Consider the following 16,945-nt stretch of genomic DNA (forward strand, 5'->3'; position numbering starts at 1 on the left):
TCCTCCAATTCCAGCTCCTTTTGCATCGACCCCTCCATCGTCACCACATCAGCTGACAAATTTTACACCATTGGATGTGACTAAGCATTGATTTTACTTGATTTTTCATTTTGTACTTTCATTTCAGACTTTATATTCAGTATCGGCAAGGGTTGGCCATGCCTAGTTTGTACATATTTTGAGACTCTTAGTGGATTTTACTTTCTCTTTTGTTATTTTATTTTTGTTGAGCTTTAATGTTTTTCCCTTATACCTCGCAGGACTTATTTACAACACCCACCATACTCAATTATAAAGGAGATGCTCACTCAGTCAATTCTTGACCTTTATTGACCCCTAAACTTCTAAGGTACACCAAAGGACAGACTAGGCATGTTCCAAGCTTCAATGATTTCACATATGTGAACCGGGGAAGTATTTGTATTCCACTCCCCTCTTATTATTGTTTACATTTCCTTGCAAGCTTACCTTTTACACACATTGTGGACAATGTATGAATTAAGTGTGGGGGAGTAGTTTAAGTTTCATTGATAACTCTCTTACATGCCAAGTTTAACTTATGACCGTGCATTTGAAATGTAGAGGAGTTTCTTAGTATTAGGGTGGACACTGGCAAGTTTCTTCTATTTTGAGTTCTATTTTTTTAATGTGCATTCTATTCTTGGTTGTTCATATAATTAGAGCACACAACTTCTCTATTGTAGCAACTTGGATCATGTTAGACTTATTTTAGTTTTACTCATTGTACTCTTTGTGGTTGATTTGAGAAAAAAAACAATTTTTTTTTGCAAATTTGAAAGAATTTGTTTCAAAATAAAAATGAATAAAGTTGAGAAATAAAAAGAGCTACCCCTATTAGAAGTGTGAAGTTACTCTCAACAAGTCAGATACTACGTATACCCTAATGAGAGAAAGAGCTACCACTTTAGGTGAGTGAAAGCTACCATATCTCCCAAGGTCCTGAACTTTCTCCACTTGGTTTGTAATATTGTATTTTGCTTGAGGACAAGCAAAAGCTTAAGTGTGGGGGAACTTGATGAGTGTACAATGTTCATGTATTTTATATCAATTTGTACACTCAATTGGCATGTATTAGAACCATATTGTGGAATGAGATGCTAATTATAGTGTGTTGTACATTAACAAGCTTAGGTCAATACTTAAAGATGAGAGAGAGCCAAAGAAGCATTTCAGACCTTAAACGACGAAGTTGGAGCTCTCTAGCATCATTAGAATAAGGAAAAGGCAAACTGGGTGGTTTACGGGTAGCTTACGGTCGTTCTTACGTCTGTAAGTCAATTCTAGAAGACCTTACGGACATGCTTATGCTAGTAAGGGGGGTTCAGAGCCAATTCATAGGACCTTACAGGTAAGGCTTATGCTTGTAGGGATACTCGTAAGGATCATCCAAAGGAGCTTACGACCATAGCATACGTCCATAAAGGCGGTCGCAAGGAGCAAAATAGTGAGCTTACGACCATAGCATATGCTCGTAAGTCATCCCATAAGGCTCGCAACCATCTTCTCCAACTCTTTTACGGCCTAGCCCTTATGGCTGTAAGCAGCCCGTAAGCAGTCAGGTATAAATAGAACTTATGAGAATTTTTAGAGAAATCTCTATTCTATTCTTCTATTCTTTGGAGGCAACTCTTAGATGCGAGGTTGAGGAAAATAAAGGGTGAATCTCCAGCACCTATGGAGCAATTTCAAGGGGGATTCAGCTCTACATTCAAGGGGATTAAAGATCATAGCCACCAAGATCTTCTTCGCGGCGTGCGTGGAAGCTTCTTTAGTGATTCTTCATCCTAGGGATTTAAAAGGGGGGTTTCATGGATCTCATATTTTCCTTTATTCTTTGTATCTTAAATGTTTGCCCTCTATTCATAGAGTGTGATATTTTGGTCTTTTCTTGTGTGTTGATTCTATGTTTTAGTCATGTTGTTTTTGTATTTAGCTTGGTACATCTTACGGAGCTTTATAGAGTGTGTATCCAGAGTTGTGGAGGTATCTAGGCTGTGCACAAGCCACACAGAGTGAGGTTTCCTATGTGGGCCACACATCAGGCCACACATCGTAGCATGGGAGGTGTGCCATCTCCTGTGCTCGCCACACACCAGACCGCACACACACGTGGGGGTGTCTTTTCAAGCCCTTTTGAGTGCCTTTTTCTTAAGTTTCTTCTCCCTCACTCTTTCATCCTGTCCTCATCTCATCCCTTGCTATTCTTTGGAAGATTAAGAGTTAGGTTGGTCGATCTTTTAGCCTTACTAGTAATGCTTGAAGAACAATCCATCTTTGTCTAAGGTAAGCTCTCACTCTTTCCTTTCTTCTTCATTGCTTGGATGGATGGTTGAAGCTAGGTTTAGCTTGTGAGCTTAAAATAGAACTTGATTCTTGTTCTTCTTTTTGCTTATTGTGGTTAGAACTTTAGAAGAGTGTTTAGATTGCATTGTATTCCTTCGATCTAGTGGAATACATGAATCTTCTCCTTCATTGTTTCCAAGGTTATTGTAGTGCCAAACCCATCTAGGATTTTTTGGCCATTGTCATTAGTTTTAAGTGTTTAGAGAGATTGAACCTTGGTAGAATCCTTGGGAAGAGATGCTTAGTAAACACTAGGTGCATAATTTCCATTTTGATGAATTTTCTTCATCCTAATGTTGAGTTTTCTTTGGTTTTGATCCGTTGTTTTGATTGGCTTGTTTTAGTAGACGAGGCAATGGCCAAGGGTAAAGGACCAGTGGAGGTTTAACACATGAGTAGTGTGGCTCGCCAATTTTGTGAGTGGGATGATTGAATTACATGGATTATAATGGCATGCATGATTTATTATGCTTAATTATCCTCTACTTTAAATGACATTAGACCTTATTGTGACTTTCCTTAAAAAATATTTATGATGTTTGAAAGTGTTATTTTAATGTTTAAATGTTATATTGATCTTAGCTGATTTTATTGAAAAGTTTGCAAATGTGCATTGCTTGTGTTGCAAAAACCTTGTTTCTTGGAAGGTATATTTAAATGTTGAATGCGAGTGACTTGATCTTTGAGGAAAAAATGTGTTCATGTTGAAACTTGTATTTAGATGAATCAATGTTTCCAAATTATTCACTCTCTAAGTGGAGGCTTGTTCATGTCGAAATTATGAAATCTTGTTGAGATTTTGGCACATTATATTGAATTGCATATTGGGCCTTTGAGCATTATTGTGGTTTGACAATTTGGATGGTGACATGGAGCTGAGCTCCTATGCTTGCTATAGTAAGAAAGTATTCATAAGCCGACCTAGTTAGGGTGGCGTGGAGAACTTAATTAAAGTACCACCTTTTCAGGAGGTGCCTAGAGAACCTAAAAGGTGTGCATGGTTGGGTGCCCGGAGTCACCACACGGGATCTCCAATGGCTGATGCCAAGTGACACATATCTTAGCGTCTCCAAATCTAGCCATGGTCACAGTTAGAGAATGAGGGTTTCTTGAGGATTGATGGTTTTGACTTGTTTTTTCATAAAAAATTGTGTTAGAAAAATAGAAAACCAGCAAATCAAGAGAGCAACAAGACAACACAAACAAACAAGATTTATGAGGTTCAGCTATGTGTCTACATCCTCAGGAGTGAAGGGGCGCAATCCTCTTATTCACTTGTCTCATCGACAAAAGACCAAGGTTACATGAATTTATTAGGTTAAAACCTAAGTATATCCAGATACAAAACCTATTTGAATCCTAGCCCTATCAGGATCCTAAACTTATCCAGAACCGAAACCTATTTGGATACAATTTACAAGATTATCAAATCATAATCCTAACTAGATACAAATTACCCTTGTATGTTACTATGGGGGCATTGCCCCCACACCCCTAACCTATCAAACCGATGCTACCCCAATAGGACAAATGCCGTTGCTCCACTCCACTCTGTTCTTGCATCTGCTCATTTACTTGTGTATATGAGTCACACATAACACATTTTTTCCTTGAACTTGTTTGAAAAATGATGTTTACTTAAGATAAAAACTTTGTTTTTATTAACCTATGTTATAAAATACTATGATTTGTGTATATTTATCTCGGTGGACATTAGTTTGATACTATACTTGGTATTTTCATGTTTTTGGATGGAACTATTCTTTCTTGAATATTTTTACTATTATTCTATCTATAGTCTTGAATGCATGCCTTTATAGATCTGTGATAATCTCCTCATTGAGTAACCTACTTACTCATCCCCTCTAATTTCTTTCTAGGTGATAGTATAGCATAGTGGTGCGGACGCGTCGTGCTTGGCAAGAGTTCATTTTTAGTGCATTTACTTGAGTAGCCTTATGATGATCCAAGGTTGAGGCGTCGTTTGCCATCCCTTGGGTTGTCGTGACGGTATGTTACACACTAGGCCCATAGGTCGGAGTGTGACACTAAGTCACCTAAACGGTGCCACATCATTCAAAACCTACCACACCATCTTGACTACACCACATCAACATCATCTTTTTCCTCCTTCATATTTTAGTGATTCACTCTCTCTTCGCCATTTCCATGTCTACTACTGAAGCTCCTTTAATGGCCCATGGTTCATCTAAAATTATGATGCCGATCAATCTCTGACCAAGGGCTCAGCAATGGCTAATGTCATCTCAGTGATCCTGCCATTGATCACGCCTCTATACAAGATCGCCCTAACCAGTGGCATCAAAGGCCAGGATGGCTCATACTTCACTAAGCTCCTCCTCAACAAGGGTTGCTAGATCCATAGCCTCACTAAGCTTCACTTGATGCTTGACAACTACTTTGTGGGTCTACAACTTGTTGGAAATGAGGAAATGTTTGGATTTTTATCACATTTTAATGGAGATTAATTTGGGATCAAGAAATGGAAATGATGGAATTTTATAGACCAAACAGGTAAAAGTTGAGAATTTTCCTTACATTTCTTCAAAAACAAATCATCTAGAATCTTTAATCCTAATAAACAATCTAAATCATTAACATCTTTTTACTTCTTTTTTTTTGTTGTAGATTTTCTCAATGCAACAAAAAAGTGGCAAATGAGATTTATTATAGTGTTTTTTCATTATTCTATAAATAAAAAATCAACAACCTTTTATTTGTGATAAATGGCAATAATTTTTTGAATTATGTAATTACATGTATTCTTCTGCAAATGAATTGAAACCAAGAAGCAAAATTTACCAACAAGGGGAGGGGGTGTAGAAAGCATTGAAAACTAAAGAAAGAAAAGCACAATTCGCACTGCCTTTTACTCCTCTAATTTTTCTCATTATATAAACTTGTAATAAACATTTGTAATAAACCTCTTAGAGGCATAATGGCAAATGACTCATGTGCATACTCATTCCCACTATTTGCATATGTTGCCCTACAACCTCCTATAGCTCTAATTACATAATAACAACTTTTAATAACATTCAAAATAGTTCATTAACATAATCAAATTTAATTCATCACAAAGTCTTTGAATTTCTTTTACCTGATCAACCCTTTGTTCTTTCACTCGTTGCCACGTTCTCGTACAACATCTTCACCTCCAGCATTGCTTGCAACATGATTGAGACCCGCAAGTGCATAGGGTGATCAAGTAATACCTCTCACACAAGCACGAGAGGGTCATGTTCCCAGGGCCTGAGAAGCTACTCTTACTTCCTCTTCGCGTGTTGTCTAGCCTTCAAATTCGAGTGATTGTGTTCTAAACTACAAAGCAAAATGGTGAGCTCTAAATGAGTGTCTACAGTCGAAGCAATTTGGGGGTAGAAATCAAGGGATGAAGGTGGTCACGGATGTGGATCCCCCTGGGGCTACTAAAGTGAGAAGGATGCTACAACTATCATGCAATTGGTCGATTGGACCAAGGAATTCTTAGGATAGGTCAACCCGATGGTCACGGCAATTAACCCCTAATCTGGTATAAGTATTGATACAGAATTTGTTCTAACCAAATCCTCCTATGATTACAATACAAGTAGGAATTCTCTAATTAGGGCTAAAACACAAACTAGGTCCAACCCTAATGTGGGTGGGGCACAAAATAGCCGATGGTTAGGGCGCATTTGTGCATGGATCCCTTCTAAGCTAGATGCGTCAAGTACAAGGGCAATGGTCACACAACTAAGTACAAAATAGAAATTGACATACAGAGTTCTCATGCGTATCAATACATCAAAGTACACCAAGCATGGATCACAACACACCAAAATGCAATAAAATAGATCAAAGCATTCAATCTACACAAGTTTACCCCAAGGTTCACCAACATTTGATAACCTTGGGGTTTGGTTGTTCATACTAAGAAAATAGATGAACAAATCCATAAAAACAACCAAATAAGCAACAAAGAACTACCTCAAGTGATGAAAGCAGAGAAACAAGCCACGGGATGCTTCCAACAATACCACCAGTCGGGTGGCTTCCTTGCCGTATACAAGCTTGAATAATGGGAGATGATGCCGGATCTTGCCTCTTTCTTTGATTTCTTCCTCTAAAATGTCCTCTTGAGCCTTCTTTACCTTGGATTTGGAAGATGGAGAAGAATGGTGGAGGTAGGAGAAGAAGATGAGGAAGAAGATGCCTCAAAAAGCCCTAAAAACTCCTTTTAAAACTCTTTTGAGTTAGCGTCATGGCCTCTTAATGGGCGTGAAGGAGGTCGTCAGAGTCTCGAGAATTCGCCAAAAATTGGTAAAGTACTACAGTAAAATGCTGCAATAAAACCGCAACACTTAAACTGCACATTCTTCATCCAGTTTACGAGCATCTTCATGGCCGTCTGCAAACCCGTCAACGAAACCTGAGACTTTGCCATTTCTCAAGTTCTTCATGCTACAGTACTGAGGATCTAAAACGTTTGAGTTGTTGAGCTCACCTGGGCATCCTCAAGACCTGTAACACAAATAAAACCAATTAAACCACACAAATGACAATAAATGATCAATTTATACATAAATAATACGATAAGAATATGTATAGAATACACACATTTAGGCATTTTTCAAACATCCCCACACCTGAGCGTTTGCTTGTCCCCAAGCAAACAATAGAAAAGTTCAACAAATAAATAGTTTTTCTTATAATTTATAAATATTAATTTATTACCCTAAATACAAATTCAAACAAAATACAACATAATAATAAATAAAAAGTAAGACAATACATGCTTTTAAATTTCACAATACAATTTAATAAATAATAAAACTTGGGAATCACGCATTGTGTTTTGATTTTGAAGCAAATTTTATACATAACCCCCTATACTTACATATTTATTATTAGAAGTTCTAATTTTTAAACCTATAATAATATAATTGGGTTGACCTAGTTCGATTAGGCAGGGTCGGCCTGTTCACCAGGTATTTGGCCGGGTCAATCGGGTTAACACTGTACCCTGACTCAACCAGGTTTCTTGGCTGGGTCCGTTTCAACTAGGTTGAACCAGTCGGATCAACCCGGGTTTCAAAACATGGCTAAAGACACCCTCAATAGTTAGTTAAGAGTCCCTTAGTTCCTAATTAAAACTCTAGGCTTCAAGTGACTAAGCAACATGTTCCAGGAGATCAGTAGAGATATTTTATTTTCTTTTATGTGCATATACATTTTTTTTCCCGAGTCTAACTAATGTAGACTGCACAAAAAACATTTTTGAAGGATGCACATGCTGATTAGGCACAAGAGCCACCCAATTTACTCGATTATAGTCTACATAGACGCATTCATGCTAAATTAGCAGAGGAATACTATCATAGACTCCTTTTTCCACTTTATTTCATATCATATATATACACTATATCTCATGTCTCCTAGTATAGAACCTGCTACAAAACTTCACTTAAGGCTAAAGATAATATTAAAGGAACCAAATGCTCTTAAAAGAAAATCGAAGTAGAATTTAACAAAATAACGCCAATAACAAAGTAATGGATTGGTAGGAGTGCATAAGGTAGAAGTTTTTATGACAAAGCATGAAGGTGCACTAGAGATAAAAGAAGACTTCTATGAAAGCATAAGTATAGATACAACTCACATCTATCATTCTTTCAAGCTAGGAAGTTCTAAATTAAGCATCATAGCTATCATAGGTAAAACAAGCATGCAATTAATATAATACACCATCCCCACACTTAGAGTATTGCATTGCCCTCAATGTACCTAAATCAGTAGCATATGGTGAAGAATTATAAATAAGCACAAGGAGATGGAGTAAAGAGACTTCCCCATTTTTGGTGATGAGTGAACAATATACGTATGAATATGAGGGGAGTATGATCTAAACAGGGTGATGAACCCAAAGCTCCTATCATTATAGTCCTGTAAAGATCGAGAAGCATGTCATAACTCAAAACTCATAAATATAAAGAAGCAAGTTGACAAGAATCAAAATGGATAGAGTTTAGTAGGGACTGAACCCTTGCTAACTACACAGTATAAAACATCAAACATAACACACACTACAACAAAATACTCAAAACAAACAACCAAAACATCACAGAAATAACTCATGTGTATTGGGTGTCTGGCGGAAGTGGTGGTGCTACAGATGTGGTGGCTATAGACATGGTCCCAATAGAAAAAGAGGACTCGCAAATGAAAGCTAAAACCTCAGCCATATCTCGCTCAACTCTGTGCTGGGATGCAACAATCTCTCTCTGCTCCCGCTTAAGGACCCAGAACTGATGCTGGGTCTCTGCTTGTAACTCCTACAGCCTAATCTCAAGTAGCTCTGGCCTCACATTTAGCTCAGACTCTGACTTGATCTCGGTCTTAATCTTATGCTCATGTGATGGTCCGGCCTCACGCACTTGCATCCCCTAATGCTATGCTAGACATTAGGTGGCATCTCTCCTCTCAACAATCCTTATAGAAGATAAAGTGGACATCCCAAGAGGAGTGGTGCTACCAACGATATGCATTCCTCGGGTACGGTCTACCAATCCCATGCATCTAATCAGTCATGTGATATAGGGTCCGGTAAAGATGGTACCGAGGCGCACATACTGTCCCTGGTGAGAAATGATGTCTACGAAGATGTGCCCCATATGAATTGGGTATCGCTCGAAGATACTATATAGCATAAGAAGATTAGTGCGTGATACAACAACCCCTGTAGAGTCTGACTGACCCCCAACCCCTCTAGTCAGTAGTGCGTGATATAGCTGTGGAAGTTAACTTTTCTCTACTTCTCTTATGTTTTGTTTCTTAAATTTAACTTGTGTGTGTTTAAATTCCTTCGAGTGTTTTCTTGTGTTAGGATCTTATTTAAGGTTTTTAATGAGGTTAAAAGGTGGGAGAAAACCTTAAGAAGAGTTAAAAGAAAGCCTGAACCTTGCATGTGCTTGGTGTGCCTTCAATGGGGCTAATTGGGAGGATTTATGGGCTGTATTACAACCTATAATACTGCCAGTATATTGACCATAAACTTTCCCATAAGGTAGGCCACAAGGCATCCAGAGAGGCCTCAAAGCCTCCCTTATGCTGGTAAGGCAACCCGTGAAGCCCCACGGGTCTTGGCCTATATAAAGGGGCTCTTGGAGCTTCTAGGCCCTTCCAAAGCTTCTCTTTCTCTATTTCTTCCTCCTCCTCTAATTCTCTCCATTCCTTCTCTTCAAACCTCTCATATTTGGTCCTAAAACAAAGAAAGAAGTGGAGATTTCTTCTCCTTTCATGAAGAACAGTTCGATTAGGGTGTAGAGAAGCTTATCGGTAAGTTGGGATATCTTCTTCTTCTTCCTTTTCTCTCCTCTCTTATTGTTAAGCTTTATTTGTGATTCTTAGAGGAAAAATTAGTTTTTGGTTGGATTCAAATGATAGAAGTAGTTGGAAGTTGTAAACCTTGAATCCATTGAGATTTGAGAGATATCTTTCATCTCTAAGTTTAGGATTAATGTAGCACCGAACCAAGTTGGGTCTCTTTCATTTTCCTTGTTGGTTTTGAGGGTTGTGAGAGTTCCATTCTTGCTAGTTCTTCTTGTTAGAGTGCTTAGCAAACCCTAGAAGCAGTTTCTCCCTATTTTGTGTACATTTTTCTTCTTTTTAATTGGTTGTGTTATTGTTAATTGTTCTTGCTTTTATTGGTGGTTTAATTGCTTCTAGGAGGTGAAACTTCAAGAAAAGGAAAAGAGATTGTAGACAAGTAACCCTGGAGGGTTTTAGCTCGCTAAGTTTGTGAGTGAGATTTTATTAAATCATGGACTATATATCATGCATATTTTCGAATATATGCATTTCTTGCCTTTGAATGTTAAACTTTCCATTTTAAAAACTGTTAAAATGTTTTCCATGGGATTTAGAAATCATGATGATTTATGATTTGGATTACTTCATGATTATTGGTAAAGATCATAAATATATATATATATATATATTGTTGTTGTGGTTTGAAAACTCTATGTTTTGGAATATATGTTTTGAATTGTGTATTTTCTAGAGAATTGATGTTCTTCTTATGATGACCAAAAGGTTTGTGTAAATCAAATTGAATCTCATCATGATGATGACATATTTGAAGTATATATGTTTTCAAAGAATACTCTTGTATGATCTTGATGAAAATGGTTTCATAGAAATTGTTATAAGCAACTCATTCACTCTTGGAGTGAGATGGGCATTTGTGAACACTTGTGATCTCTTGGTGAGACTTATGCTTTCCTATTGATGTTTATACTAAGCCTATGGGCTGGACTGTTATTTAAATGTTTTGATGGTGACATGGGAGCTGAGCTCCTGTACTTACTGTAGTAAGAAGTGGATGGTTTCCAAGGGCCGACCTGTTTAGAGGTGCCGTGGAAAACCGTCAAACCAGTTATGCCATTTCAGGTGGGAGCGGGAGAGCCCTGACTTGGATATAGTTGGGTTGTTCAAAGTCACCACACGAATTTCCCAGCGGCCAATGCCAGATACGCGCATCTTGGTGGCTCCTGACCTAATCGTGGCCACAGTTAACGAGGGAGAGTTTTCAAGGCTATTTATGATATATTCGATTATTTTAACTGTCGATTTATATATTTTTAACAATTTTGAACTATGAGTTACTAAACAAACGTATGAATATGGATTTCATACTTGTATGGATTTCATGATGATTTAAAGAGTTTTATCAAGCATTTCATTGATGCAAACTTAATTTCTTATTTCACACTTGCTATTTAAAGTATATCAAATATTTTGAGGACCAAAACATATTTTTGACATCGTATTTTTAATTTCATAATGTATGAGATATAACTCCATGTTTAGCCACTCACTGAGTAAGTTAGTTACTCATCCCCTCTTCTTTTCCCTCCTAGGTGATAGTACAGCATCGAGATTGAAGCGTGAAGTGCTTGGCTGAGTTTGTTTTGGGTTTTATTAAGCTGTGTATGATACTTAAACATTTTGGCATGTATTAGATGAATCCTCTAGGATGCTATCAAACCTTAATGTGAGTTTGTTTTGGCTGAGTTTGTTTTGAGATATAGCTCTATTTTAGCCACTCACTGAGTAACTTAGTTACTCATCCCCTCTTCTTTTCCCTCCTAGGATGCTATCAAACTCAGCCAAAATGCTATCAAACATTTTGGCTGAGTTTGTTTTGAGTTATAGCTCCATGTTTAGCCACTCACTGAGTAACCTAATTACTCATCCCCTCTTCTTTTCCCTCCTAGGTGATAGTACAACATCGGGATTGAAGCGTGAAGTGCTTGGCTGAGTTTGTTTTGTGTTTTATTAAGCTGTGTATGATACTTAAACATTTTGGCATGTATTAGATGGATCCACTAGGATGCTATCAAACCTTAATGTGTATCTTCCTTCTTTGGATACTTTTATATGCTAGTCGGTTCATGTTGTGTATGAGAAGTACACCCTCTATTTCAAGTTGTTGTTATTATCGTCATTATGAACTTCGTGTCATGATTATCATCGTGTCATATCTTGTATTAAATGGATGATCATGTGTAGGAATAATTATGTATAGTGTATTGTTAGACTATTTCTTGTTGTTATAGTGGTTTTGTACAAGGAACAAGTTAGCCTTACGGCGATCTAGGGTTGAGATAGGTGTTTGACCTCCCCTGGGTTGTCGTGGCGGTATATCACATGTGGGACCTGCGGGATGGGTCATGACAGTAGCGATGGACAGGGTTGGTCATCTAGGATGCCTTCCTCTTCCTAGAGCTGGCGATGGTGGCCCAATACCTCTAGGTGAAGTGTGGGATGGAAAATCCATGGGTAAGGAATGAAATGCATGTGACTAAGTGTTGCCATCTGTGTAAAGTCCCAAATAAATAACCAAAGCCACATGATCGATCCTGTACCTTTTCCTAGAAGCTTGGAACGATAGTGAGCTTGATTGTCAGACAAAGTTGTAATGCCTAACCATCTTGATCGTGCTTAAAACTTCTAAAGTGAGTTCGCGGTAGATAGGTTCTTTGATGTTGAACACCTTGTCCCAACCATCATGTGATATGTGTTCTAAGATTTCTCCATCCAAGCCCAATCCCTCAAAATGTCCCAATCCATGTAATGGACCTTGCCGAATGATTTTTGGGCCAAAAGTGCGCAACGTGTCTTGTGTTCATTATTCTTGAAACATGGTTCGATGATAGGAGGTGCATCATCTCTCCTTGCTCGCTTGGAGGCCATGCGCTTCATCGACATCCCTACAAGAATCGACGTAAGTGATCAAACTAATCTTAAAAGAAAAAAATGAATATGATCATGGAGAATGAAGAATTTCAAGAATGGCTACAGTAATTCCCCAAAAAAAATTTGCAAGAATTTCCTTTGTTCATGGAGGATAAAAGTTTTTTACAAGGCTTAAAATCCCCTCAAAAACCTACCAAAATGAAAAATATTCATTCCCCAACAAGAATACCATCCATTCATCAAGAGAAAATGAGGGGAAAGAAGAAGAAAGAACCATTTCCGAAGTTAGGGTTTAGAGAGATATACCTTTGATGGTTGATACAAATGATGGTGAAACACCCAATAAACCTTGTAAAACAAGTGTACAAGAGTAGCAGAGTGATCTAGATCAAGAAATTTGAAGAAAAATGGTAAAAAAAAATGAGTGAAAAAGGTGGAGAATTGAGTGAGATATGAGAAGAAGAAGAATAATAAGATAGAGAGAGAAAAGGTGGATAAGTGGGCTAATAACAGGTTGCCCGACCCGTTAATGGGTTGGCCAACCTGTTAAGCCCCCTGTGAAGCTCTTGGGGAGCCTTCATGGGTCCCTTAACGGCCACCAAGGTGGCCGTGAAGCTCATTTGGGGGCTTCACAGCCTGCTTGTCATGCTGAGAAGCCCAGGAAGCCTCTCAGCCAAGCTTCACGGGCTAGAATAGCTTGTGAAGCGACCCATTAACAGCCAAAAAGCACTCTTAAACTCACCAAACTTTCATGCAATCATCAACCAAATAGAATACACTTAAAGCACATCAAATAGAGCATGAAAACTCATCAAACATTCACCAACTCCATGAATAATCATCAAGAAACTTCAATCATGCATGAAATGATTAGAATAAGCAATCAAGCATGCATGCATGAAACACTAAGAAATGAAGAATACAACACCACAAGAGAATGAGCACAAGTAAAGAAAGATTGAATACACAAATAAGTTGAGCATGAGTGTGAAGCATAACAAAAGAGAGAAAATAAAGAAGCACAATAACTAAACACACAATAATACAAAAATAACAACATGAATGGAATGAAAACCTAGGTTGCCTCCTAAGAAGCACATGTTTAACTTTATTAGCTTGACATACCTTCATCCTTACCTTTTTAAGGTGGAACAAATGGAGGAGAGTTACCTCTAGTCTTCTTGGGTGTGTTGCCACATGGGAAGTTCATTAAAAGGCAAGAAAAAAAAAATGTGGAATTCAACTTGATCATCAAAGTACAACCGGTCTACTTCCCGGGGTGGCGACATAGTGATATTCATGCTTTTCTTCAATCTTTCATTTGCTTTCCTCCACATTTTCTTCAAGTTTTTCTTTTTCTTACCACAAGGTGCTGAATTTATATCTACTTGGTTTACTTGTGGTGATGTAGGGGGTGTAGAAGCTTTTTCCTTGCCTCCTTTGTCATCCACACCCTCTAAGTAATCGCCCAAGGGTTTTAAGGCCAACACCTCCTGCACATAATCAGAAATGAGTAAATCAGTCTCATCAGTGAAATATAAAGTATCATCATGATCTGATGTGTGTTTTGTAGCCTCTGGGAGAGTGAAAACCACTTGTTCCTCCCCTACTCTCAATGTCATTTTTTTTTCTCCCATAATGTCAATAAGGGCACCCAAAGTGTTGAGGAATGGGCACCTGAAGATTAAAAGGACTTCGACATCATCGTCTACATCAAGAATCATGAAGTCCATTGGAATAATGAGTTTATCCACTCTCACAAGAACATCTTTGACAACCCCATAGGGTTTCCTCATTGAATGATCTGCTAATTGTAGGGTTATCCTTGTGGGCCTTAGATCTTCTAAAGCAAGCTTCAGGAATAACTTGTATGGCATAATGTTAATATTGGCCCCTGAGTCTGCTAGATCCTTCTCTTGCATTCTTTCTCCAATTACACACGGAATGATGAAACTAGCTAGATCAGTCAGTTTCTTTGGTTGTTTCTTCTAAATCACCGCCGAACAATTCCCAGAGAAGGTCACTATCTCTAAGTCCTCTAATTTCCTCTTGTTTGTGAGGAGGTCTTTCATGAATTTTGCATATTTGGGCATTTGTGACAAGGCTTCAACAAGAGGAATGTTTATGTGCAATTGCTTAAAACATTTAGGAACATTTTGAACTGAGTATCTTCCTTATCTTGCTTCAACCTGACGGGACAAGGCACATGAGGCTTGTATTCAAGAATCCTTGAAGTAAGTGATTGGGGGCATGCTTCATCTTGCTTTGTTCCACTCTTTTCACCCACATGTTCAATTGGCTTAAGGCCTTCCTGAACGGTTACCCTTTCATTTTTATCACTTGGGTCCATCTTGGCCCTTGCCTCTACTTGCTTCCCACTCCTAAGACTGATAGATTTCAAATGTTATTGCTGGTTATTTTTGGTGTTACTTGGCAAACTACTAGGAGAACATTCACCATTATCTCTAGCAAGTTGCCCTACTTGATTCTCAAGTGCTTGAATTAAGGCTTGCACATTTCTCAACATTGTGCCAAATTCATCAAATCGGGTGTTTATGTTCTGAAACTTTGCCTCCATGTTAATCATGAACTTCACGAGCACATCTTTAGTTGTATGCTTTTTCTCTTATTGTGGGGGTGATTGGTATTGATTTCCTTAAGGTGGTGGAGGTCTTTTTTATGATGGGCCTTGATTCCAAGAAAAATTCCGGTGGCTCCTCCACCCCAGATTATATGTATTACTATAAGGATTTCTCAGTCCTCTTGGCCCCCCATCAGCATAGTTAACAGTCTCTATTGGAGCCACTAAAGCAACTAAAATTGGGCACTGTGTGGTTGCATGTCCTACACCACACGTCTCGCAAGATAGGATAGCTCTAGAATTCGAGCTCGACCCTATTAAAAACTGATCAAACCTCTTAGTCAAGGCTTCAACCTTTGCGGCCAGTACAATATTTGCATTCACCTCATAAGTGCCTGCTGCTCTTGGTGGCTTCTGGCAAGTACTCCAATGGCACTCATTGCTTGCCATGTCCTCAATCACTTTTTCAGCACCTTCAGGATACTTATAGCTCAAAGAACCACCCGTTGTAGCAACGATGAGCTGTCTAGTTGCATAGTTCAGTCTATTACACAGTAGCTGTACTCTCATCCATAAGGAGAAACCATGGTGAGGACATCTCCTGAAAAGATCCTTGAACCTTTCATGGGCTTCAAAGAGTGTTTCTGAATTAGCTTGCCTAAAAGCAAAAATCTTTTGTCTCAGTTTGGCTGTCTTACTTGGTGGGAAGTACCTAGTAAGGAACTTTTCCACCATCTCTTTCCATGTAGTGATAGATTTGAGGGCCAAGAAAGTGAGCCATCTATACTCTGCTCCTCTCAAACTGAATGGGAATAATCTCAATCTAATGGCATCATCCGAGACTGAGTTGATCTTGAAGATGGAGCAAATCTGGAAGAAGCAGGATAAGTGAGCATGGGGGTCTTCATCGGCTAACCCATCAAATTGTACTGAATTCTGAATCATCCCAATTGTGCTTACTTTAATTTCAAAGTTGTTTGCTGGCATTGTTGGGGCTTGCACACTAAATTCCTTGCTAGTAAACTGTGGTCTCTCATAATCAGATAGTGGCCTTCTTTTCTCGGCCATAACTAAGGGTTCACTATTCTCAACATGAATATCTTATTGTATTGATCTCTCTACTACTTCCCTTAACCTTTGATGCAAGGTTATCTCAATCTTGTTGTTGGGCTCTACCAAGTTTGCTTGACTTGCACATGTCATAAGATGAGTATCTTGCATAATATTTAAAACAACAATTAAGATTTGAAAATGGAGCAAGAAAAGGAAATGAAAGCAAAGAAATGAAGATATATGTACAACAAAAACAAAAGAAACAAATAAAAGAAACAATGGCCAAATCGATAAGTTCCAAGTTTTCCGAGTATTCCTTGTTGGGTCCTCGGCAATGGCGCCAAAATCTTGATGGAGACCTTCAAGTGCACAAGGTCGTCAAGTAATATATATCACACAAGCGCAAGAGGGTCGTATTCCTAGGGCCCGAGAAGCTAAACTTACTTCCTCTTCGAGTGTTGTCTAGCCTACAGATTCAAGTGATTGTGTTCTAAACTACAAAGCAAAAGGGTGAACTCTAAATGAGTGTCTACAGTTGAGGCAATTCAGGGGTAGAAATTGATAAGTGCTTGTGTGATAAGAATGCGAAGTGTTCTTTCCTTATGATGAGCATTACTTTTATCAGGTTTAAGCGCTAATACATGTGTATTTGTGTTCTTTTGCGAATGTAGGGTTGTGAAGCTAAAT

The 16,945-nt window shown here is 38.4% G+C and overlaps 1 protein-coding gene and 1 non-coding gene across 2 annotated transcripts; one reads left to right on the forward strand and one right to left on the reverse strand.

Annotated features, from left to right (window-relative positions):
• Positions 1-15,301: 15,301 nt before the first annotated feature.
• Positions 15,302-16,273, reverse strand: LOC120265193. Its single transcript, XM_039273082.1, has one exon. It carries the CDS (start codon positions 16,271-16,273, stop codon positions 15,302-15,304), a length of 972 nt encoding a protein of 323 aa, XP_039129016.1.
• On the forward strand, positions 15,786-15,892 carry LOC120266182. The gene has a single exon (XR_005538025.1). It is a non-coding gene; the product is annotated as a small nucleolar RNA R71 (small nucleolar RNA).
• Positions 16,274-16,945: the final 672 nt, after the last annotated feature.

Source organism: Dioscorea cayenensis, chromosome 7 (genome assembly GCF_009730915.1).
Source record: "Dioscorea cayenensis subsp. rotundata cultivar TDr96_F1 chromosome 7, TDr96_F1_v2_PseudoChromosome.rev07_lg8_w22 25.fasta, whole genome shotgun sequence".
Classification (NCBI taxonomy): Eukaryota; Viridiplantae; Streptophyta; class Magnoliopsida; order Dioscoreales; family Dioscoreaceae; genus Dioscorea; species Dioscorea cayenensis.

Coding starts and splice junctions, on each gene's coding strand:
- LOC120265193 (XM_039273082.1), bottom strand. CDS start 16,273: ATGGCCGAGAAAAGAAGGCCACTATCTGATTATGAGAGACCACAGTTT.